At 38.9% G+C, this 27,117-nt stretch overlaps 1 protein-coding gene across 1 annotated transcript in view; it reads left to right on the top strand.

Annotated features, from left to right (window-relative positions):
• Positions 1-26,901, top strand: part of LOC149222766 (uncharacterized) — a 146,438-nt gene extending 119,537 nt beyond the window's left edge. Inside the window, exons 2-3 of the mRNA XM_089387670.1 lie at positions 24,233-24,377; positions 26,564-26,901. Of these exons, the coding sequence (XP_089243796.1) occupies positions 24,233-24,377; positions 26,564-26,901 (483 nt within the window). The remainder of the gene's footprint in view (positions 1-24,232; positions 24,378-26,563) is intronic.
• Positions 26,902-27,117: the final 216 nt, after the last annotated feature.

Genomic DNA, 27,117 nt, shown 5'->3' with positions numbered 1-27,117 from the left:
TATTGGTGGAGAGGCTAAGGCACATGAGAGCTCCAATACCCAGAAAGGGTTTGGGCAGATTCTAAACAGTTTGGGAGATATTAAAATAATTAATATTTTTAATGGAGTTCCTAAGTCTAAACTTAGGGAAAATAAAATATTAATGTGTATTAATATAAAAGTGTGTTAGAATGGTCCAAAAGTCATGGATCAAGCCAGATCTAATCTTAGCCGTTGATTAGGGATTTAATCTCGGCTGTTGATTTTTCAACGAGAAAAGTATAAGAGGAGGTTTGAGGGTCACTTGGGGAATACACTAAGGGAGACCAGTGAGTTCAATTTCTGGAGCGGGGTTAGCTGAGAAATTGAACCAGTGGTTTGGTGAGCACTCAGGAGGCAGCAAGTATGGAGCAGAGAGGCGGGATCAACCACTGGAGATCAGCGCTGAGGCAGGAGAAGTAGATGCAGGGTTTTTCAGGGAAATGCAGAGGCAACAGAAGACTGCACAGTCAGTTGCTGGGCATGCGTGAGTGATGCAGAGAGGCTCAGGGCTGACGCTGGGGTCTGAGAGCCATGCAGAGGTCAGCCGGGCTGACGCTGGGGTCTGAGAGCCATGAAGAGGTCAGCCGGGCTGACGTTGGGATTGGGAGAAGTGCTGGAGAATTATTTCTCTCTGTGGGTAAGTCAGTTTGGCACCCTGTTGTACAAAAGAATTGTTGAATAATAAAATCCTCCCTTGCTGCACCGGCTTTCCCACATTGGGTTTTTCCGGGGACTGTTGTCCAAAATATCTGTGTCAATGTATTAATGCTTGTGCATATGTTTGTTTCTGTATTACAATGTGATATCTGCAACATTATTTATTTTAATGTTTATTGAAGTAATTTCATAAATAAATGATTGTGGAATAAGTAGGAAAAATAAATCAGTTGCTGCAGTGATAGAATTTTCACATCACATGGTATTTAGAGCATTGAAGATTAGATCAAAGGCTTAGAAGTGAGGGGAGAAAATTGTGCAACTTCAGAGGGAGATTTGGGCACAATTTCTCTAGATCTGCACACTCTAGTCAAATTGCTAATTGCAAAGGCAGTGGGGTTTGATTTCCAGTTCTAGGGGGAGGAAAATTCGAACAACCTCAGTAGCAAAATTCGCAGGCAGTGGATTTATTGAATAAAGGGTTTCATTGAACAGATCAGTTAGTTAGTTGAGCAAATCTGGGTGCAGTAATTTTGCAGCAAGGGTTTCAGCTGTAGCTCTGTGCAGGGATAGGAAGAGAAAAGCACACATAAATTATACCTAGGATTTCTTCAGCTGATCTCTTAGATTTCTTCAGTATGGTTGCAAAGAGATTCAACATTCAGGAGGATACAGATTTGTCTTCCAAATTGGAAGATGAATTTGCTCAGATAGTGTGCTTCTCTAGGTCAACTTCACAGGGTGTCTGGTATATAGACAGTGGAGCGTCAACTCATATGGCAGGAGTTAGTGAATACTTCTCCAGCTATAGGGAGGAGCAAATGGACTTCCAAATTCAGATGGGAAACAAAAGTAAATGTACTCTAATCAGAGTAGGTACCATCGAGATTCAGAGGGAGTTAGGAGCAAGCACCAGTGTTATAGATGTGCTGCATTTGCCTAGCATGGGTATGAACCTTATTTCACTATTACCGTTACAGGATAAGGGATATGATGTCCACTTAGGGAAGAAGGTGTTCATTAAACACCAAAATTGGATGAATGTAAAGTAGATTGGAGTTCGTAACAACAAATTATACAAGTTGCAACTCTACTCTCTAAAGGAACTAGTTAGCAGTAGCAACAGTAATAGCAGTAGCAGTGGGAGGGACCTGAATGAGATATGGCATAGGAGGATGGAACGTTTACATCATGGAGCACTTAGGATGCTCAAGGAGACAGTGACAGGTGTTCCAGAATTAAGCATGGAACACGATGATGTGTGCAAAGGGTGCGTACTTGGGAAGTATGCTAAGGCAACATTCCCAAGAAGTGACAGTAGATCAGAAGGTGTGTCATAACTTATACACTTGAATATTTGTGGTCCTATGTGCACAAGATCCCTCAGACGGTACTAGTATTTCGTTACCTTCATTGATGACCATTCCAGGAAAACCTGGATCTATTTCTTGAAGACCAAAGATGAAGTCTTTAGTCGATTCAGGGAGTTTAAAGTGTTAGTAGAGAATGCAATAGGAAAGAAGATCAAGGTGCTTCACTCAGATAATGGGAGAGAGTACATTGTTAGTGACTTCATGGATTTCTGTGCAAAGGAGGACATTGGGAGGGAGTGGACAACTCCATACAATCCACAACAGAATGTGGTAGCAGAGCGGAAGAACAATTCTATAGTTGGGGCTGCAAAGGCTATGTTATATGATCAAGAGTTACCCAAGTTTCTATGGGCAAAGACATGTAACACTACTGTGTATATATAGAACAGAGTTCTTGACAGGGCGTTAGAGAAGATAACACCAGAAGAATTATTCTCAGGGAAGAAGCCAAAAGTAAGTCACTTCAGAATCTATGGTAGCATAGCTTACTGCCATGTCCCAGATGAAAACGCACTAAGTTGGATCAGGTTGCAGAAAAGGGGTTCTTTGTTGGGTATAGTGAAACTTCGAATGCATACAGGATCTACATTTCTAGCAGTAGGAAGATTATCGTGAGACGAGATGTGAAGTTCATGGAGGATAGAGCCTTCAAGAGATCTCACGAGTTGCCAGTAGATGATCAAAATGCTGCGAGGACAGTCACAAGGATCTAGTATATTTATTGGTACTAGCACGACCTTAGGTGCAGGAGAACCTGTGAGTTCACAACAGATCCTCCCACCACTAGTGGGTGTACCAACAGAGAAGTTCGTCAGACGTTGAGGGACGCGGAGGAGTTCAGAGGAGCTCCTAGGACAAGCAAGAGAGAACGCAGACAACCAAATAGGTACCAAGCATTGGTGGCACAGGTTGTAGAACCTTCAAACTATCAGGAGGTCGTACAACATCAGGTGTGGGTAGATGCCATGGTGGAAGAGTATAGCTCTATCATGACAAACGATGTTTGGGAGGTAGTGCTGAGACCTATGGATAGATCGATTGTGGGATCTCGGTGGATCTCTAAGATCAATTACACTGCATATGGCAGAATGGACAAGTACAAGGCTAGGTTTGTGGCAAAGGGGTATGCACAGAAGGAAGACATAGACTATGAGGAGACCTTCGCTCTTGTTGCCGGATACACTTCTATCTGGTCCATCATATCTCTAGCATCGCAAATGGGATGGAAAATTCACCAGATGGATGTCAAGACAACATTCCTGAACAGTGTGATAGAGGAGGTATACATCAAACAACTTGAGGGCTTCGAGACACATGGGAGGGGGAACTTGTGTGCAGACTAAAGAAAGCACTATACAAGCTCAAACAGGCTCCCAAGGCATGGTATGGTCGGATTGACAAGTACTTGTAGAAGATGTGATTCGTCAAGAGTTATGTGGATCCCAACATTTACTATATGATAGTAGAGGGTCAACCACTCATCCTAGTATTGTATGTGGATGACCTCTTTTTGATAGGGTCATCAAGGCTCATAGAAGATTACAAGAGGAACCTGGCAGCAAAGTCTTGTGAAAATTTCATCTATCACAACAACTGGATAAGGTCCTCTCTAAGTGTTCTCCTAAAAACAAGAAAGAAAATTGTGGAAAAGTTTACCTTCCATTCATCCAAGGGATTACGGATAAGATTGCAAAATTTTTAAGAAAGAATAACATAAACACTCAATTTACAACATGTGGAACAATAAGGCAAATGATGAGGTCAGTAAAGGATAACATCGATCGTCAACAACTCAAGGGTGTGTACAAGATTGATTGCTCTTGTGGCAAGAGTTATATTGGGGAAACAGGACGGTCTCTGAAAATAAGACTTAAAGAGCACGGAGCTGATATAAAGAATGAGAGATCCTGTACATCAACCCTTGCGAAACACTCATCCAAAACCAAACATCATGTGTGTTTGGAAGACACTAAAATAATTGCAAGAGAGGATAATTATCAAAAAAGAAAAATCAGAGAGGCCATCGAAATTATGAAATTTCCTCAGAACCTCAACAGGGACAATGGGAGTGAGATTAGTGGAAATTGGCTTCCCCTAATTAGACAAATAAACCCCTCCAAGCCTTTAGAAGCATAGTATCAGATGTTTTCAAAATTAATAAATTTAATTTTAATTAAATTAAATTAATTAAAATTAATAAATTTAATTTTAATAAATTAATTAAATTAAATTAATTAAAATTAATAAATTAAATTAATTTTAATTAATTAAATTAATTCTAATTAAAAATTAATTAAAATTAGTCAATTAATTAAACTGAAAATTAATTAATAATAACCAAAATTAACATTTGATAAAAGAAAATTATAAAAATTATAAATTAATTAATTAATTGATTAATTAATCAAAGAAATTAAAATAATTTACTTATTTATCAATTAGACAATTAGGGTTAAATAAAATTAACATTGAAAAATTGGAAAATAATAATAATAAAATAAAAAGAAATTATGAATGAAAATAATTAATTAATCAATTAAATTTAAATTAATTAATTTTATTAGATACTTAGTTTTAATTAACTAAAATAAAAATAAAAACAATAGAAAGAATTTTAAATTGATTAAATTAATTAATTAATTAAACTAATTTATGAATTAATTATATCAATTAAAATATTTTTAGATTCTTAGGTTAAATAAAAATAAGAAAGATAATTAAAACAATAAAACTAACCTAATCTCTATTATACATGTAATTTAGTAATAAATAAAAATAAAATTAATTTTAATAAAATAAAATAAAACTAATTATTAAAATAATAATAATTTCATTACATTATATAAAAATAAACTTACAATTAATCAATTAAGTAAAAACAATTGGAATAATTTTTTTTTTTTGACAAATTCGGTTGCTATTATAAATCTAAAAAAAAGGTGGGAGATTGAGCTCCAGAAATACATGCTGAGGTGCCAAGAAGAGCTAGGGAAGAAGGAGTTACAGCTTAAACAAAATTCCTCCTTAATCCTGCCTTTTGGGCTTCTAAAAACCAAAGACCAGAGGTAAATCCTAACAAACTAAAGTAATAAATAACAACATTTACAAAGCATCAGTCTATATTATTGTGGCTGATGTGTCGAGCAATGGACTCTTCAGGTTTGTCGTCGGTGTCGACTTGCTTCAAGCTTGACGAACTTGTTGGAACTGCGTTTTTCTTTTCTGTTGTTCCATTGTTCTTGTTGTTCCTTTTCTGCTGTTTCGTTTTTTCTGCTTTAAAATGCGGAGGGGTATATAAATAGAGAGGGGAGAACAGGGGTCTTCGTTTCTCAGGAAAAGCAAAGAAGTAAGAACCGGCAAGCAAGGAACTGCGAAGGGAGGAGTATGCGATGGGGGAAAAATAGGGGTAGTCACTGAAAAAGAGCGATGTGAAACAATAATGATCCGAAATGATTGAAAGAGTCGTGGAATAAGCGAAGATGGGAAGGGAGGCTTGGGGGTAAAGAGAATGCATCCTGGTATAGGTAGCAAGCAAACAGAGAGGCGTGAAGGACATGATCACGAGGTGAGTGCTGAGGTGGTCACGAATTCTGCGCGGGCAACATAGATTCAAAAAATCTGAGGAGACTGCAGGGAGAAAAGGGAGGATTTCCGGCAGCGTGGAGCAGATAGCCTCGAGATTGTTTTTGGTTTGGTCAGGGTACGCCCTGAGCAAGATGTGAGTCTTTAGATATGAATTTTTTTTACAAGTCATGGGAATCATGGAAGAAATTGGAATTGTTCCTCGTTGTTACAGAGGATATGTCCTTTTGGTCTTATACAAGCTTGGCTGGCGTGTTTATCAGCTTCCCGATTGATGGTCCGAAGGATATGGTAAAATTGGAAATCCTGAGTTTGATTGATCATGACTTGGCATCTGCTGATGGTTTGCTGTAAGAAGATGTTGGAGGCTTTTCGTTTGCTAGTCATTAAACTGATAATGATAGCAGAATTGCTGAAGATCATAGCTTTCTTGATTTCATGAATTTGTAGTTGAATAATTCCTTGATAGAGCGCCAGAGCCTCTGCTCTATTGTTTGAAAGGATCCCTAATCCCCACTCAAAGGTGACTGAGGGCTCACCATTGGGTTTGTAGATAACTCCCCCTGCTCCCGCTGCTCCTGGATTTGATTTGGAGGCACCGTCAAAGAACAAGGAGTGGGTGTTGCTAGTGCGGAGCCACTTGTTGAAGTCATCCTGCTTTAGTCGGATTTTCCAGTTGTGACTATGATTGCTGTTGAAGTTGCTGTAGATTTTCGCTGCTGGCAAGACACTGATCTTATCTATCAGACTACTTATGAAATCTTTTTCTTCAACCCAGAGACTTGTCATGTCCATTTTTTTTGTGCTCTTAGAAGCGATGGTTTCTATCGCAAGGCTTTTAGCCTTGCTGCAAAGATGCCTGATTGTGGTATCTTTATCTTTAAAGATCTTGCTGTTCCTAGCAATCCAGATCCTCCATAAGAGGGCAAATGGGAGGGCATCCCACACTCTCTTGGCAATGTTGTTTTTCATGGATTGCCAGGGGTAGTTTTTTTTCCAGTTGTTAAGGACTTTCCCAATGGATTGCTTAAGAGTTCTAGGTAAAGGGAACGATTGGGGTAATACTATTCCAACAAGAAAAAGCAAAAGGACACGAAATGAAGAGGTGCTGGATGGACTCCTCCGCTTCTTGGCAATTAGGGCATCTGGAGGGTCCAACAATGCCTTTTTTTTAAGATTTTTTGTAGTGAGAGTTTTTTCTTTTAAGAGGGTCCACGTAAAAAATTTCACCTTAGGGATGGCTTCTGATTTCCACACTGTTTTCCAATGTGTCCATGTTGGTGCCGACTAGTCCCTGTTGCATAGATAATTGTATCCTGCTTGTATTGAGTAGTTGGTGCCAGTGGGGTCCCATCGGAATCCATCCTTGCCATTTTTTTATTGTAGGAGAAATGTTGTGGAGGTGTTTTTGAAAGCTGTCAAGATTCTCTTTGAGTCGTTGAGGGATGGGAGGAAGGCTCCATCTCTTCCAAGCTTGGGTATTTGTGTCCCATTGCGAAATTTGATCTACACTGTATATTCCTTTACTCTGAAGAAAGAGAATTATTGGAGCCATACTTGGAAGACTGCTAATTGGCTGATTCCCCATAATTTTATTAGTGCCAATGTTGATTTTGTTGCCGCCTTTGGGAACCTTGGAGAAATTTTGAGCCATAAAGGTGATGGCTTTTTTACAGAGTTTCCAGATCCTTGTGCTGTTCCTGTTGGGTATTTCAGTTGTAAGCAGATGCTGCCTTGGGTGGCTGAGATATTTGGCCTCCAGAACTTTTTTCCACCAAGCTGATTGGTCTTCAATAAGCCTCCAGACTATCTTGCCGCCAAAGGCTAAATTGGTGAGAGATGGGGATCTAATTCCAAGACCTCCTTTTTCTTGGTTTTGAATTACTTGTTTCCATCCAACCAAGTTATATTTTCTCTTTTCATTTTCCCTCCCTGCCAAAGGAAAAACCTGAGAACACTGTCCATTTTGCGGAGAAAAGAGGCTGGAGCCTGGGCAAGGGAGAATTGGTAAAGAGGAAGAGAGGAAAGGCCCGATCTGAGCAGTACCAATTGTCCAGTTGGGTTGAGCCAAGTGGCTCCCCACTTTTGAACTTTTCTTTTCATTTTATCTAAAGTTGTTTCCCAAACATCAACTCTTGTGTTTCCTATATTCACTGGCATTCCCAAATAACTGAAATGGTGCCAATTTAGCTTGCAAGGCACACCGAAGATGTTGGCTATGTTTTGTAGCATTTGAGCTGAGGCGTTCCATCCATAAATACAACTTTTGAAGTGATTAATCATTCCCTCTGAATATCTAATGAATTTTTCTAATAAAGATTTGAATCTTCGAGCTATGATTGCGGACGCCCCTCCAATCAGCAGGGTATCATCAGCAAATTGGGAGTGATTGATGCTTTTCACTCCATCTTCAAATTTGATTCCAGTGATGAGGCCTGTCTGCCGCTTATGGTCAAGGGCGCAACTGAAGGACTCAGCCATTAAAAGGAAAAGGTAGGGGGACAGAGGATAGCCTTGCCTTAATCCTCTTGAAGATTGAAAGGCAGGGCCGGGTTTGCCATTGATAAGGGGAGCTATCCAAGGGCCAGAGATACAGGCTCTTATGATATCAATAAAGAAGGATGAGAAGCCCATTTTTTGAAGAATAGCAAATAGAAAGGAGTGTTTAACCCTTTCAAAAGCGTTTGCCAAGGCCCAAGTCCAATTTAAGGATGAAGCCCTTTTCATTTCTAGAATGGCTTGAGTGAATGGCTTCCTGGACTAAGAGAATAGAATCTGAAATATGCCTATTTGTCATAAAGCCACCTTGGTTTTCAGATATTAACATAGGCAGTAGAGGTTTGAGACGGGAAGCAAGAATTTTTGTGAAAATTTTGTAGGAAGAATTACATAAGGATATGGGCCGGAAATGGGAGAAATTTGAAGGCTGGTTCTCCTTTGGAATGAGGGCCAGATGTGTTGAATTTGTGTAGCCTCCTAATTTATTTTTCCTCTGAATCCATTTAAAGTATTTGATGAGTTCCTTTTTGATCATTTTCCAATACTCCCTATAAAAACAAATAGGAAAGCCGTTCGACCCTGGTGCCTTGTCTGGCTGGAGGCCCCAAATTGCTTCCTTGATTTCTTCTTCTTTTATTTCCTCTGTCAGCCTTTCATTTGCTTTTGCTGCAATCTTTTTTGGCAAATGCTGTAGGAAGTCAACGTAGTTTTCGTCCTCCCCTGATTCAGTTAGTAGCTCTTTAAAATGTTCTGAGGCAGAGTTCTTGATGGCAGTTTGATCATTGTGTTGAGTGCTTGCATTATCTATGATAGCTGTTATATTATTTCTGATTTGCCGAACAATGGCTTGCTTATGGAAAAAAGCTGTGTTCCTGTCTCCCCTCTTCAACCAAGTTTGCCTTGATTTAATTCGCCATTTTTCTTTCTCTTCTCTTCTGATATTGTATAGCTGATTGTAAAGATTTTCTTCTTGATTTTTTTCAGCCTGACAATATTCTTTCTTTTCTAGTGCATAGTGAAGTTCTTCAATTTTGGCTTTCACTTCTCTTTTCTTTGCTTCTGGCTCTTTATATTGGGTTTTTGCCCAATTCTTGAGAGCATTCTTTACATTTCTAAGTTTGCTTTCCCAAATAAAACTTGGAGATCCTTCGACATGTTGGCACCAAGTTTGCTGGACCATCACTTTGGTTGTTACAATGTCATTCCATAAAGGACTATTTTTAAAAGGGAGAGGGCCCAGGAGGCAGAGAGATTCAAGGGTTAAAGCAGTGGGATAATGGTCTGGAGCAGCAAAAGGAAGGATGGAAGCGTTGACAGCTGAAAAGGTGGAGAGAAGGGATACATTTACTAGGATTCGGTCGAGCCTTTCCATAATATTATTTCTCCCCAATCTGCGATTACTCCAGGTGTATTTGCGATTCTTTGGAATGATATCGACAAGATCACCATGTTGCATAACATTTTCCAACTGATTTCTAAAAGGATCTGGGTTGAAGCTGCCTCCACGTTTTTCATTACCATGTAAAATGAGGTTTAAGTCACCTCCTAAAATGATGTTGCTGCTGTTTTCTTTTGCTATATTATTGCTGAGAGAGTCCCAACAAACTTCTTTATCCCTGTAATGATTCGAGACATAAACATTGTAAATTACTATTTGTTGACTGCTGATAATATTCTGCAATACAATCTTGACCCAATGCTGTTCTACTATTTCTGCTGTGCTGTTCCATTCATCTTGAGGCCAAAGTGTAGCAATTCTTCCTGAGGTTCCTCTGGAATCACATATACATCCTTTGTAGCGCTTATGTTGTTCAATAATCTGGTTCATCTCTGGCTGTCTCTGCTTTGTTTCTTGGAGTAAAACAATGGTTGGTTTCTCTTGGTTAATAAGATCCTTTAAGGCATTTGATTTGGAGGGGTGCCCTAGTCCCCTGTTGTTCCATGAGAGGATTTTAATCATTTCAGGTGAGAGGTGCGAGGAGTTGCTCTCCCTCCCTTGTCTTTGTTTGCTATGTCTTTGTCTATTGGTCCTTGAATATATGATTCAATGGGGTTCTGGAGCCCCAATGCTATGTCTTTTTGCGCATTTTCATCCCTGTGCTGTTTGGCAGACTTTCTTCCAGGCTTCTTTTGATTGTCTAGAATGGATCCATGCTCCTTGGAATTGCTTCTGGTGATTCTGAGAGGGGGAGGATCAGACGGGAGGGAAGAGGAAATGACCTGGGGAAGGGGAGAAGAGGTAGGATCAGATTGAATCAAGGGAGGGGATTCCTCGGGAAGAGAGAGGATGTGAAAGGGATTGGAAGAGGGAGAAGAGGTAAGGGGATCCGGCTGGCAATCAGAAGATAGGGGAGGTTGTTTGGAAGAAGGGGGAGGAAATGAAGGCGGGGGGGAAGAGGGAGGGGAAATTGGGGGACGTCGAGAGGAAGGACCTGCTTCATGGGATGGTTTAGGATTAGGGGCTGTCTTTTTCTTTTTAACGGTTTCCCATTGCTCTTCTTGTGGATTATTTTCTACATTAGAAAATTTAGTGCAATGATTAGCAAAGCGACCGTACTCGTGACAAACCTTGCGCTTGAAGGGGATCTGTTCATAGTCAAGCTGCTGAATGTGCGTCCAGTCGTCAACCTTGAGCTTGATGGCTTCTAGCAGGCCTTTACCCAAATCAACTTCTACATAGATGTGGGCACAACCCTGCATGTTATCTTTCGGTTCACTTCGATCAATGTATTTCCCAACAACATTCCCAATAGCACGCACAGATTCGTCTCCCCAGCAATGCAAGGGGAGGTGAGGAAGCTAGACCCAAACAGGGACCGCATTAGGAATATCAAGCTCCGGGTCAAAATCCGGAGTCCATTTATTTAAATATAAACCTCTGGAATCCATGAAATAAGGCCCATTACGGAAGATTAAATCCTTATCTTCCTTTGTCTCAAAATGAAATGTAAAATATCCCTTTCCACAAAATCTGATAGAGATTTTCCCTTGTATTTTGTTTGTCCAATTCCTTTGCACCCACCTCTGGACTGTTTTTGGAGAGGGCCAAAGTCCCGTAAATTGCCCAATAAGTCCTTTTTCTGCCAAGGCAAGAGCAGCCATTCTCGGCAAAGTTGGAGGGAGAGAAACTTTTTGTAACCCATCAAGTTTTTTCACGAACTTTGAGACTGAAGGGCGAGCTCGCTGAGGAGGCATGGACTTGATCAAGGTAGAGAAGGCGTGTTGGTGAGCTGCCTCCTCCGGCAAAGCCTTCAGAGGGGCCATCCCGAGCGGCCGAAGATCGGTTCAGACCTAATGTTTGTAAGCGGCGGCGGGAGCAGAGCGCGTGTTCATTGTTGGGTCCTTCATTCTTTTTTAAAACAATTGGAATAATTAAAGCTAGAATAATAAGGGTCGGCTTCTTTATAAAAATTTATCAAGATCTAGGTTTATTTATACTCTGGTCGAAAGATTCTTCTCTCAAGGAACTATCATTCATATTCTATCAAATTTAGTCCTGATGATGTACCCCCTTTGGGGTTTGAAACGTTGACAGAATGAACACAATACTGTGGATAATCTGGATCATGCTACTCCAACAAGTTATCTGTTGTTTGCTATGACAAATATCAAATAATTCATGCTGTGATTTTTACAAATAAGCCGCAGAAGAAAATAGCACTGGAAACTAAGAAAATCTAGGACACACATAAAATTTACACAGTTATTTTTGGACAAATGTCCCCGAATGAACCTAAACTAGGAAAACCAGTGTAGCAGCTGAGGGTTTTATTATTATGCAACAGTGAAATCTGAGTACAATCTATGGATGCCCAACTACCAATCCAAACAACATGTATTTGACAAAAATAATAAGAGAGAATAAATTCTTTCACTCCGCAAGCAATTCCGGCACTGGCTCCTACTGAAAAACTAGTCGTCCAAACCCTTGCTTAGGTCCTTTGTGTAGTCCTTGCACTGCCTCTCACACGTGTGGCTCAAATCAGCTTCTGAGCAAGTTGTCTTGCCTACTTTTGTTGCTGCAAGTGACTTTCTAGTCCTCTAGAAGACTTTCCCGGCCTTTGGAAGCTGAATCGATTTCCACCCTAGCTAAATCGAACTGCTCTGCTTTAGCTACTGCACAGTCCTTGTGCTGCTTCTGCATGGATCACTTCTGCCACTCGCTGCTGCCTCTTCGGATCTGGAAAACTTCCTCCAGATCACTATCCCTGCCCCTCACTGTCTCTGCTTCGAACTTTGGCTCTCCGAAAATTGTGGTGCTCTTTGGAAATCGATTTTCCAAGGAAATTGAATTGCAAAAGTGTCTCAAGTGTGTTCTCCATTTACCCATCGACTTCTTATAATCCTCTATTGGAGCACCAACGACCAAGATTAAAACATAATCGATGGCCCATATTAATTCCCTATTGATCCGTGTGAGTTTCTAGATGATTCTCACCTTATCTCAAATAATTCTGATTAATTAACCATATTCCCTAAGTTTAGACTTAGGAAATATTTAAAAATCGGCTAATAATTTAATTGAGACACTTTTAGGTGGAATTTCCAGAAACGTTTTCTGGGTTATGGAGAACTCATGTATTCTAGCCTCCCCACGAAGTTTTGAGACTATAAGACATCCGATGCTACAAAAATTAACACTCCTTCTTAGCGTGGACTGTGTTCTAGTTCTGCACACCTTGCCACAACACCCTGCCTCTGTACCATCCTCTGTCATGTTGCTGATATTTGGCCACTGCCCACCAACCACTGCATAACTTTGATGCTGCATTTGTGCTACTTCTAACACTGCCATATTACTGCCAACCCTGCATCTACACTGCAACTCGCTCTCATCTATTGCTGTTGCAACTACAACTACTGCAACTGAGGAGCACCCTAAATACTGAATCAAATGTGTTCAATACGATGCATTTGTCTCCCGAGTCTTTGACTGCTACTAGCTACTCCACTGTCCACTAAGGAATCTGCGTTGCTGCTAACTCTGCACTGTGCCACTCTGCACTGCGACCTACTCTGCACTGCGGCCGACTTTGCACTGCGCTCCTCAACGTCTGACTGCTACTAGTCTACAACTGTCACTTTGGATCTGATTGCATTGCTAACAATGATCCATCCTGTTGCTGAATACTGTGGGCCCCTGTAGCAAGGTAATGATCCATGAGGAAGACACCTCAATGAACATTGCCAAACCTCTGCAACTCTGGAACTATAACTCCATATCACCCCACCTCTCTCCTAAAGGTATAACTGCATACATGGCAAAATCTTCCTCTAGCCTGGAGGAAAACTTGTCTATCTCTACGGACGCTGCCCCCTGGTCTTGCTTCTCTTGCTTGTCTTTCTTCCTAAGAGGACACTGGGTACTGTAATGGCCAAAGTCGCCACACCCGAAGCACTTTACCTTACATAGGTCCATCTTCTTCTTCTTCTCCCCTTGACCCTTTGATGCCAGGGCCACATTCTCCTCTTCCTTCTCACCCTTCGCGCCCTTGCTGTTGCTTCTATTGATGTTGCTCTTCAACAAAGCTCGCCTCAACTCCTCTTGTTGCAGATTGGCCCACATTCTGTCCCAACTAGGCAAAGTGTCTTTGCCCAATATGCTTTGGACAAACACTTGCCAATCCTCTAAGACACTATTTAGTGCCAATCATAAAAGCTCTGTAGGTTGGGGTGCCTCCCCAACGGCTGCTAGCTGATCACTGACCTCTTAAATCCAAGTGAAGAAGGGATCTATGCCTTCACGCTTCTGCATCCTGATGGTTGTCAGCTTCTATTGGAGAAAAATCTTCCGCTTCTCGGAAGAACTTTGATATAGCATGGAGAGAGCTATCCACATTTCCTTGGCAGTATTCTTGCCAGAAATATGCAAGACTATATGATCTCAGACTCCATCCAAAATCATCCTCTTCACCTTCGCCATTTCCTTTCTATATTCCTTTAGCTAGTCTGCATCTTGGGAACTGTTACCACATTGTCTACGTAGGCTTTCAAGCCATATTTATCTAGAAGGAAGGACATCCTAGCCTTCCAGATGACATAGTTGGAGGCTCCCTCCAACTTTATCTTGATCTCTAAGCCTAACTGTGGCCATCTTTGAATCTCTCGAAAACTCCCTCTTTCCCTCTGCTTGGCCGCTGTATCTATTATACGCACTCCCTTTTGGAGTGAGGAAATCTGCACGCAACTATTGCCAATCTCTCTGGAAAAATCAAACTTTTGAAACTTGAAGTTCCCTGAGAGAAATTTTCCCTTGTGTGTGGTTTTCTCTTCCACCCGATGTTGATTTTGTTGCTGCAAAACCCTCTGCGTCCAACCAAAAATCCGCTTAGCGAAAATTTGAGCTCCTGCTGCTCCCTTTGACGGCTGGAATCACTATCCTAAGCAAATCAATTTTTTCTGCCAACGTGCACTGAGAAATCAAACTCCTGCCCCAACAATTCGAACTGCCAATCTGGGTATTGCACAACCTCTGAGAATTTCAGCTTGCTGCTCCCTTTGAACAACGAAATTCTCCCCTCCGCTTTTGAGCTTCCTGGCTGATCACACACGCTCTAATACCATGTGAAACTTTCATCTATCACAACAACTGGAATTTATTTTTCTAATTGTTGAGTTATTTAACAATTTTTCTACTATTTGTTACGAAAAATATCAAATAATTCACACTGTTATTTTCACAAATAAACTGCAGAAGAAAATAGCATTGGAAATTGAGAAAATATAGCGTGCACACATAAAATTTACACAATTATTTTTGGACAAATGTCCCCCGAAAAATCCAACTTGGTAAAGCTGGTGCAACAATTGAGGGTTTTATTATTATGCAGTAGTAAAATTTGAGTACAATCTATGGATGCTCAACTGGCAATCCAAACAACCAGTGTCTGACAAAAATAATTAGAGAGAAGAAATTCTCACTCTGTTGTAACTTGTTTTTACCCTTAGAATTGTTTTACAATTTTCTTTTGATTGCAAGAAAATAAAAAAATAATAAAAAGAAATGAAAAATGAAAAAATCAAAAAGAAAGAAAGAGAAAAAAGGAAAGAAAGAAATAAAAGAAAAAGAAGAAAAAATATTTTTATGTTTGAGAATAAGCACGCAAATTTAAATGCCAATTAATTGTATTATTTTTATTTGGCAATTATATATTTTTCAAATAAAATATTGTAAATAAGTTTTTGATTTGATTGCTGCCGAAGACACAATTTTTACGCAGCTCTCAATGGTCACGATGCCATGCGCCTAAATCGACGATGGTAGATGAATTGTGGGACCCCCCCCCCCCCACAACTCCCGACAGTTAATGGAGGGGGGGTTGCAAAGCGGTTTCTCTAATCCTGCTTGTGTATATGTGTCGACCTCTAATCAATTGTGGGACCCCCCTCACTTAAAACCATATACCACCACTACCCCCCGCACACTGCTTATCATCCACTATTATTTCCGCCATTTCTAGTTGTAGCCATCTCTCCCACCAAACTAGCCAGGCGACTGTTGTCGCATTAATTACTCCCACCAACGTTCAAAACATATAACCTTCCATGCCAATAATGGTTAATTCGACAAAAAATTGTTATGAACAAAATAATAAAGCCATTACCCCCTTAACCAAATTCTTTTACCTTCCTCTTGCAACCAGAGCTCTCAGAACGTGATCTGAGCAAATTCCAGCGACCAACAACTATCAATCACCGCTACCCTCGGGTAAATTCTCAACCATTCTCAGTGATCTTGATTCTTTCCAAAATGGCAAGCCATAAAGGAAAATCCAAAGTATCTATAGAGAATCCCCTACTACCTCCTGTGATTAATATAGATGAATTACCTCTCTTTGATACCCATTTCAAGATTACTGAAACCAACTGTGAATTCGATTGTATGAGCTTCAGAATTGGGAATTCCAAAAGTATGAGGACACTAGTGACGAATTCTCCTTCTGGGAATCCTTACTTCGTCAATTTTGTTTCCCTCAGACACACCATTTCCCAAAGTTTGTCACCTGGTGTGAAGTTTGATACCTCCCAAGTCAGAGAGCTATAGTTGCTCAGAATAATGAAACTCTTTTCTCCGTAACTTTCGAATGGATTTTTCAAGCCCTGCAATTAAAACCTCAAGACTCCCTTCACCCTTTTTCTATTGATGCCCTTATGGAGATTTATCAAAAGCTTTATTTCTCACAAAGAGCTCATATTTTTGAGTCATTCCTACCAGAGAATTCTGAATTACCTAGGACAAATCCACCTTATCCCTCTGCAATGTTTCCTGAGATGTTTAGGCAGATAATTTCCATGGTTTCTTGTCTATTAGGATATCCAAATGATAAGTGGGTAGACAAAGTTATCTTAGGGTTCTTATCAATGTTTTCATCCGGCAAGAAACCCTCAATTATGTTCAATTATAGTCAATTCTTGTCAGATGTAATTCATGATCAGTTCCTAAAGTTCAGTGCTGAAGGATCATTCAAGCACTAGTCAATTTTGGTTTATTTGTTTTTGTATCATCAATCAGAAAGGTTCAAGTTTCCTCTACAGAGATTGGATGTTGAAGGAAAGCCACAGTCAGTAATTCATTGGACCTCATTAGTTAGGAAATTTTTTGAAGATTTCTCTTTCATTGACTTTGTCAACCAATTCTTGCAGATGACAATTTTTTTGTTAAGTAGTGATGCAGTTCCCAGGTTTTCTATAGAGATTAAAAGGATTCTACACCTAAGTGAGCAGTCCAAAGTTGGAGACTGGTATCTATACCAAAACTTTTCAGAGATTAGAATCTATGGTTGTGAGCTGCCACCTTACAAACTACCAATTTTCCTCCCCATGAGGATTTTTGCATTAGAATATATTAGACAAATGATGAATATGGATGATACTCATTTTGTTTCTAGGAAGCAGAAAGCTCACTTTAAACCAATGTTTTAAAACTCCGACTCCGACTCCGACTCCGACTCGGCCGAGGGTCGACTCTGACTTCGACTTCGACTCGGTATCGACTCGGCCGGCTCGATTTCAGTGACTCGGTCGTTGTAAAAAATACATTAAATGTTTATTTTTTATAAAAACACATAATTTTAGATTTTCATTCATGTTTCCAAACACATAGCATTAGAATATAGATAGAAGACAACATATGATCAAAGTAGGCTCATGAATATATCCATTATATCAAAATGGCACCCAGTGCACTGTCCAATACATACACGATGATGATATAGAGATCAAAACAAAAACACATAACCAAGGAGGCTATAAATGGCCTCTACAACAAAAGTCTGTAACCAATACTACTGGCTACTGCTAGAGTTGCCAACATCATCTGGCTCAGTGTTACTTGGGAGCGGGAGCGAACGTGGGGAGCGAGAGCGAAAACGGGAGCGGGAGCGACATTTTCAGAAGCTCTTGGTTTGGGAGTGAATCCCAGAGGAGTTCGACAACCAATGTCACTAACATCAAGGTACATAGAGGGATTGGTGCTCTTGATTAAATACGAGTTCCATACCTTAATACATGACAAAATTCATTGGAAACATTGCAATCCTCCAATCCCGAAAAACTGATAAGTCTGCTGGATTTTTGAATGAAATCTAAAATTCTACTTTCTCCATATGAAATCCAATGAGGCCGGAACCACTCTCAAACATTCTGAGTCATTTCATGGTAACGTTAAAAATTTAAGTAAAAGGATGAAAATGAAGATTAAGGAGAATGTCACTTTTACTTTAAGAATTTAATGTTACCATGAAATTTGAATAGCATATCAATACTAGGAGAGGGGAATGGACCCCAAATAGCATTTAACTAATTTAGAAAACACCTTGGAGTCCAAACCAATCAACAAACACTTCAAAATTTCATTAAAAAAATGACAAATTGCTGTTTTGATGGGGTTACGAGCCGCAGGTTATGACTCGGCCGAGTCAATACGGAAACGACCGAGTTGGCTGAGTCATGGCTGACTCGGCCTCCCGAACCGTTTCCTCCATCGAGTCACAATTCTGGGCGTTGAAACGGATCAACTCGGCCGTTTCCATTTCGAATCGACCGAATTTTAAAACTATGCTTTAAACTGAAAGCATAGATTGGCACATTCATAACCAATACTAGAGCTGCAGAAAAGGAGGTTAATGATTTGTTAAAACAGATGAAATTTAAATTAAGTTTCAGCTGGTCATGTGACCCATTGGGAGTAATATCATCCATGAGAGTTGAACAAAAGTCTACACCATATGTATGCATTGCAAAGCTTGAAATTAAGCGGTATGCTAACTTAGAGGAATGGGAAGAGAACACACTACCAGAGGTTGAAGAGCAAGTTTCCAGTCAAACAACATTGGAAACTCCTAGGCTGAAGGAAAAATAATTGAAAAAGTTGAGAGAAAGCATATCCCCAGCAGGTTCAGAGTTCCAAAAGGTGGCATTCAAAGTGTTTAAGAGAAGAAAGTCCATCAATGTTGAAGAAGAGTCATTAGAAGTCCAAACTTATGAAGAGCCTACCACAATCACACTTTCAGGAGAGCCTGTATTCTCATTACAACAAACAAAAGAAGCCATCATAGATTCTCCTTCTTCTTCAAGACAACAACGTATTTTTGCAAAATTCATAGAGATGAAAAAGAAAAATGAGGCATTGAAGACTTCAACATATGCAGAGTTCTGGAAGCAATCTTCCACAACTCAAACCAGGTTGCTATCTGCCTTAGATAGTGAAAAAGGACAGTCCCAGTTAGCGTTTCCGGAACCAAAGGTCCCTGTCCCTAGAAGTGCTGATGATTATAAACCTTCTGTATTATCCTTTGATACTAAATAGATACATCCTATAGATCAAATTGATCTCCACAAACAAGTGGGTGAAATGATCTATACATCATTGACATGTTCTGCTATGGCAGCATCCAAATTACAAGCTTCATTAAACAATATTCACTCCCAGCTAAAGCTAGAAAATATGTCTTCTCTAGCTAAAGATACCAAGATTAAGGGGTTAGAAGATCTGGTTATAAAGTTAGGATTGAATCCTAACAATGTAAAAGAAACTGAAGAAATAATAAAAGCAGAAATGCAGACTTTCAGGCATTAAGGAAATAACTGAAGTTACCAACAACTGAAAATCGTTAAGCATAGGAAGTGGGACAACTGGAAAAAGAAAAGGAAAACATGCTTTGTATGATAGTCAAACAGAATGTGCAGATCCAGAAAATGGAGGTAGAAATGGAGAAATTAATCAAGGAAAGAGAACTTCAAATCAACACTGGAGCAGGGACATCTACAACAATAGTATCAACAGTAGAAACAAAGTCTACTAGTCAGAACCCAACAAAACAATTGTCAAAGGCTATGGGAGACCTATCACTAAAGGACATGGAGATTGAGAAGCTAAGAGCTCAATTAGAGAAGGCCCAAGACAATAAAATAAAGACTGACAATTTATATCTTGCTGAAGTATAGAAGAGCTTCAGACTAACTAAAAAATTAGAAAAATACATGAATGAGTCGGCCACTGCTCTGACCTTGACAAAAGCCAGACAAAAAATATGGGTAGATATCAATTCAACTTTTTTAGAATTATGGACTTCAATAGAAATTATATTTGAACAAGAGCAACTTGTTAATAAAGCCAATGAAGCCATAGCATAGATCAAAGAAGAATTGGAGCACAAGTTTGGAGAGGCTACCAGGATTATAAAATTCCTAAATTCCAAAACTAAAGAGCTGGAAGATTTAGGAATCGAGGGCAGAACTAATACATTCCTCGCAGTTAGGAGAGTTATGACAAAGAAAAATCTCATGTTATAGCTGGAAAACAAGTGCCAAAGTCTGAAAACTTAGATTAATAAATTTCACAAGAAATTCTCTATTTTGCTTAGTAGAGGTCTTCCTTCTTTGAAACGAATTTCACAAGAAAGTTAACAGGAGAGATTGTACAAAATAGCGAAGGATAATTCCAAATTTGCCATGGTAAAAGGAATGATCAGTGGTAAAGATTTCTTAGAAGGCCTACAAGATGATTTATTCATAGAACATGAAATTCACCACCTCTTTATCACTAAACCTACATTTGAGAAATATACTGAAGTGGATGAAACTTACAGAAAAGTCATTAAGTTTTCATGCCTTAGTGAAGAGGAATGGGATAAATTCCTTGAACTTATTGAATAGGAAAAGTGAATTTCTCAGAAGTAGTTGCAGAGGAAAAGGGAGCAGAATGCAGGATTTCAGCAACCAATTGTAGTGAAAGGAGCAAAAAGCAGGATAACAGGAGCATAAAACATAGAATTCAGTTTGAGGCAACAATCATCAAACAACACCCTCGAATAGTTGTGCTGATTAGACAAAATTAATTCAAAAAGTCTATTTTTAAAAAAAATCCAAATCAGTTTGGATAATATTGTATTTTATAAAAGTATTATATTAGATTTAGATATTTTTGAATTACACTCTATAAGTATTTTGTAATTCAAAGTAAAAAGGGTTGAACCCTTGTGATGATCTAGTGACACTATTGTACTATTTTGAAAATTTTCTGAAGATAATCAAAGGATTCTGACTTCACTCTTAACAACTTCTGTGTTCATGTGAGTCTTTCTGGTTTATTCATTTATGTTTTTCATCATATATTCAAGGTAACATAGGAGTTAGGGCAAGGCTAAGTTAAATATTAACTTCCCTAATAGCCCACTGCTAAGTTATTATCTTTATAGAGATTAACTAATTGAATAGTCTGTTTAAATTAGTTCCTCTAAATCTTTAAACAACCTTCTGTCATCTCTTGAATATAGTGTTTGGCTGTAGAATTCTTTTGCACGCATCAACTATATTTGATTAATTAAGTATTCAATATGAATGTTTGATTATCACATATCTTCTCATTTTCCACTTTCATAACTAATTAAAAGTAGTGAGGCACCACCCGTATAAGACCCGTGAGTACCCGCGGGTCTTGGCGGGTTCTATAGCGAGCCGGGTCACTCACATAGAACCCGTGCTTAAGACTCGAACTCGGCGGGTATTTTATTAAACCCAGCTACCTGTATAAGATCCAGGGGTTTGCCATAAAACCCGCATCGGACCCTTATAAGACCTGTTGATCCTCAAAAGGCAATTTTTTTTTATTTTTTTATTTTGATTTTTTTAATTTTTTTTTTGGAAATGAGCAATGCTTTATTATTGTTGTAATATGCCTTTGAAGGGGTGTTGTCACCCAGTAAGAATATACTCTTCAAATTTGGTTATTTGATATGTCTATTTCTTTTTCTTATACTTCAAAATCCTAAATTATATGTTCATCTCGGTTGGCTGACTTATTTTCAAGGTTTCATGTGTAGGGGGCACCTATCTACTAATAATTTTTCTTGGCAAAGATCTTAAGGAATAGTAGGTGCCTCAAAATTTGAAGACTTGGGATCCTTCTTGGTTGGAGTACCCATCTTCGAATACAAAAGAAGGTCATTCCCACCTTGCACCAAGTTTCACCTCCAATCCTTTGAAGATTTCTCCAAGATATTTCCTTCTTTTCTTGCACTTAAAATTCTCTTCAATATCTTGTGGTTTGATTTTGAAGGTTTTCATTGCTAAATCTAGTATTTGAAGGTTAAATTAGCTGTTGTCCTAACACCAATAAAATCAGCTATGAAAAAGTTAAGTTACCTTGGCTTTTCCTTAGTTGCATAGTGTAGAAATTGATATCTTTCATTCTATCATTTCACTTGGTGTTTTTTGGGTTTTGTATACTAACAATTTTGAGTGTTCCAAAAGCATTTTGGGCACTTTTCACATTGATTTGTTTGCTGGTTTTTAGATGGCCAGTGATCCTAAATGCTGGAAAGATTGTTATGAGACAATCATTTATCATTTATGACATATGTATTTGAATTTTGAACTTGCTGACATTTTTTATTTTAATTATGGAGTCATGAGTCCTTTTCTTATTCAGTATCTAAATGTTTTGCTTACAAAAATCGAATATGTTATGTTGTACTTTTATAGATATCAAATGATGTTATGAATTATTGCATATATTGTGGTTTTTATAACTTATAAGGATTGGAATTATCATTAGTTTTTTTTTTTGTGCTTAAAATTTACCATATTTAACGTTTTTTTGTATTTTGACGAGTTTTATATGGGTCGTTCCCGAGTCTTATATGAGTTGACGAGTCAATAGTGTGATGAGCCTTATACGAGTACGAGTCATGCAACATTGGTCTATACATAGGGAAGCCTTGTGGTTTATTTGTCACTAAATAGCTGGAGAAAGGCTACTGAGGTGACAGTGGTGGTGGATTTCTTGTTGTCACAAGGTTTGGATCCGCCTAGCAAGGCTTTGCACTAGCCCTGCTAGATTTTGTGGTAACAAGGCTGTAATTTCAGATATGATGTATGCTATGTACCTGGGCTGTTCTATTTATTAAAAGACTGTCTTGTACTTCATTTTCAGATTCTGATTTTATGTGAAGAGGCAAGAATGAAATAAACACTGTTCTGCCTTTATGAACTTGGTATGGCTGGCTGGAGCATGCTTTTACAGCACTATTATGACTGAGATTGGCTGCTATTTTAAGCATCTTCTTGGGTTTAATATTGTCTATCATTAAGGTTTTCAAGCTTCAAAGTGTTTTGACTCCATTTGGGCCAAGGCAAGCACTAGTCTACTTCAATTCACAACAATAATATCCATTGTCATCACAACTTTTTAGATTGCTAAATTTGGTTTGTTGAAGAAGATTATAATGGTAATTTGGCAATCATACGTGGGGAAAGCACCCTTGTGCTGGAGCAGAGCCAGCTTAAAGTGAAGGGAAATCCTACTGAGGTGACATTTGGTAGGGTTCCTAATAGGTTGCCCTAGGTTTTCTTTCTTGCATAGGCTTGAATATTTTGTGGGTGTAGAATTAAAAGGTAACACTACCTCTAGTTACTTGTGTACTGAGTACCCTTGGTTCTGGAAGAGTTTCTTGGTGTTCTAAGAAGCAATAGACTGTGGTTCTATCTTCTACGAAATGTATGCCAACACTCTCCTAGCTAGGAAGCATCTTTTCTGGATCAGGATAATTCTTGATTAGCTGGGTCTTCCTCAAAAGGTGCCCCATCTATCTCTATTCTGACAATCAAAGTACCTTCAAACTTATTCATAATCCCATGGATCATCATAAATTTAAACATGTCCAGCTTTGGATGCACTATATCTGTCATCTCTATGCTCCTCGATGTATTGTGCTTGCCTTTGTTCTTTCCAATGATCAACATGTAGATATCTTCACCAAAATCTTGTTGGAGTCCAGCATCACTAGTTTATGGCATTGTATTGGTTTGGGTGACTTGCCATTAAGGGGGGAATTCTGTGCTATAATGACATCTCTTTGTGGTCCCTGTTCAGTTTAAGCAGGCTGTTGGAATTATTAGTGTTATAATCTGTACCTATAGCCACAACTTATGTATCGTTATTACTTGTAACTATGGGTAAGGCCATATTTTTTCTTATTTTATTTTATTACTAGGTATGGTTAAGGATAACCTGTTCAAAATTTCAAACTTGATATGCAGGATTAATAACTATCTTGGGGCATGTGCACCTATGTTGTGTGTTCATAGCCTCCTCTCGAAGGGATGCCTCACTCAAGTTGTATATAATTACACAATTTAAGCTCTCATTTGTCTGATTTCATCTTGTGATTTTCTTAATCTGAAATAGTGTCACAAGCCTAATTTTGGTGGCACTGTCATGTAATTCTGTTTTTTCAACACGTGCTTGGGTTTTGCACTCTCGCTAGCACACTTGTGAGAAGGCTTTTTCAGAATTCGGATGTGATTTGGTTTCATAAATTCTTGTATTGACCCTTCTAAATCACAATGTCAGTAAGAAGTGAGATTGGAATATTGTGCAACTTATTTGTTCTTGGAACATCCCTTAGAAAATGTAGAAAATGAACAAAACCATAAAAATGAATTATGTTATTTTGATTCACTATATTGGATAATATATTCAATCAGTTTTTCACATGTCAAATTTTAGTCATAAGGAAATTGTATCTTTGAAACTACTGGTTATAATGCTCTCTGCAACTTTGTTGTCTTCACACATTTTTGTTTGCTTGTCCAAACAGGTTAATGTTGGGGGTTTAAAAAATGTAATAGAAGCTGTGAAGCGCACATCTTCAATTCAGAAATTAGTTTACACTTCATCCTTCTTTGCCCTTGGACCAACTGATGGGTACATTGCAGATGAAAGACAGGTAATAAGTCGTCTCTGTATTTCAATGTTGTTTTGTAGTTCTATGTTTTATTAACGATTGGTTTCTCACAGTTTCTTGTTGGTTCTTTAGCCTATAATCTCAAGGACTCGGTCAAATTGTAAGGTTAGTCACACAAATTCTTGTAACACTGTAATGACCCGTCTATAAATAAAATACGAGTATGAGCATACATACGAGACCTCCATACGATAGCTACGTATGCATGGACCCGCATGTATCGCACCATATGTAAATTAGTTACTACAGAAGGAGATATAAAATTAAGGTAATAAAGTAATACCTCACCAGAGTATCATAAATATGATAAGTCCTTAAAACCAGCAGAAAATATTAATTTTAAAGTACAGATTAAAATTTACAATTTAAAATTAATAAAATAATAATATAAATTAATTAAAAATTAAAAATTTAATTAATTTAATTAATTAAAAAAATAAAATAATAAAAAATAAATCTTATTTCAAACTACGTATCCAAATAAAAAAAGATAAACGAAATCAAATGAGATTTGATTTCATGAAAGTTACACATAACCAAAATATTGACACGGAGATGAAAAGAAGGCGGTGGATGAAGAAATAAAAGGAGAAGGGAAAAACCATTTTGAGGTGGGGGGGGGGCAGCAGAGTTAAGAGCAATTTCTGGATACTGTAAGTCTTGATTATACTGAAGTTTTTGGGCACAGGGGAATCAGATTGCTTCAATTGGAAAGCTTTCTGAGACTAAGTACCTAGGTTGTACTCAGTTCGGCAGGGAGGTTTTGGCCGTTTAAGTAATGTAGTCAGACAAGAATTGCAGCAGAGCGGACAGATTGTTAGCAAAGCAGACAAGTTAGTATTCATTAGATTAATCTTTCAAATTCAGTTTTCACATTTTCAGGTTCTAGGAAAAAAAGAATAAATTTACAATTTGGGATCTTACAAAAACAGTAAACATAGACAAATTTTGTATGAATAAGATCACTCAAACAGTCAAACTAACCAAAGAAACAAAGAATTTGCCAAACCTTTAGGAGAATGGCTCCATTGTATAATAACGATGAGGAGTTGCTCAATTGTATAATAATGATAAGACCTAAACACAATACACGAAGTTACAAACTACACCTTAAAATCTTAAATATGTGTTATATGGTCCTGTTACCCATCCTTCACCACAGGTACATATACACAAAATCATTTTGGGCAGTGCCATTGTAAGCCCAAGGAATGCAAGTCTAAAGCCCTATAAATCCCTGTAGGATGATGATTATACAAGGGTGTATCCTACATCCTTGATGGTGGACGGTCATAACTGGTCTTAGCTACATCTTCATGGTGCTTGGTTTTATGGCACTCCTAACATTCCCTTGGTGGGTGGTAACTCCTTGCCTTGGTGGGAATTGTTATGTCCAGGGGTGGTATCTGGGCATTATGGAGGTGGAAATACTAGGACTCGTGATTTATGGGAATACTCAATGTCTAGCCTTGTAAAGGTGATTGTTTATTGTAATTTTCCCTTCAATCCCGATGGACCTATTTGTTTCCCACATGATTGTCTTATTGAGTCTGTAGGCATTCATTGGTCTTGGTTTCTTCACCTTGTCACAGTTCTTCAATATGTCAGTGTCATATTTTGCAACAGTTTGCTATTCCCAAGGCAATTTGTGGATCCCAATCCATAGGTCTTGTTACCTCATAGATTAACGATTTTTCAAAAATCCGGCAAGATGCTAGATGCTAGTGCAGCACCACGGAAGACAAGTTCCCATAGTCATGTTGGATGAGTCGCCACTCTTTAAGCCAACTCTTAATATGCCATGGGAGGCTTCCTGTCATGTCCCTTCTCAAACACATTAGTAACAGGGTGCCGCTACACAATTTTTCACATTTTTGACTAAGGAAGAGGGCCCCACACTTTCCACTTAGGGGGGACTTAGGGGCCAAATCGACTTTATTTCGCTGCTAGTGGAATATGGGGGCCACCCACATAGGAGTTTGAATTAGCCATTCGATATGCTTGGAGGGAAAATCGAATGGGTGGATGGAGGGGCCCACATGAGGCTAAGGGGGGGCCAAGGAGTTATAAAGAGAGATCAACTCTCATTTTATTTTCATTCTAAATATTTGACAAACAAACTCACTCTTGTACGCTCTGCTGCTTAGCGAGTCTACCGACTGTTTAGCCATTAGTCTTCTGCAGGGAATATTCAACCTCTACTTCGGGGGACCATCCGTGTTCGCCCTAGGGAGGCTATTCCACAGAGATTGCCGGAGTTTCCAGTAGCAATTCACAGCTCAGCCAACCACACAGAAGAAGGGACTGCGTGTTTTTTGGGCAGCCAGAAATATGCAAAGGTTGATTTAGCCAGCCAAGAGGCCCCTCACTTGCTAGGAGTTTTCGGGAGTAAGGAAGGTGGAGCACTGCGGGTATTTTATCAGCGTTTTGCAGCCAACCAGCCAGTACATGCAATAGTATATATTTTTGGGCAGGGAGACTGTGCAGTGGCCTACAACAACAAATTCGCGGGGCTTGATTGAGCAACCATCAGGGCCAAGGACCATCTGGGAAGCAAGGGATCAGATAGTACAAAGGAAAGCAGCATTTGAGGGGTGTTTCCAGGTGGATTTGCAGGTTGTTTCCTACAAATTGAATTTGGCAGCGGTAGCCGGAGAACAGCTCCCAAGAGGCCGAAAATCCAAGATCAAAATCAGAGAAATTCCCTTTTGGGTTTTTCTGGGTTTTGTCCCAAGGAG

This window comes from Pinus tabuliformis, chromosome Q (assembly GCF_031772625.1).
Source record: "Pinus tabuliformis cultivar Carrire ecotype Pingquan chromosome Q, CPIR1, whole genome shotgun sequence".
Taxonomy (NCBI): domain Eukaryota; kingdom Viridiplantae; phylum Streptophyta; class Pinopsida; order Pinales; family Pinaceae; genus Pinus; species Pinus tabuliformis.
Note: the sequence above shows the minus strand (reverse complement) of the source record. Positions and strands in the feature narration are given on the sequence as shown.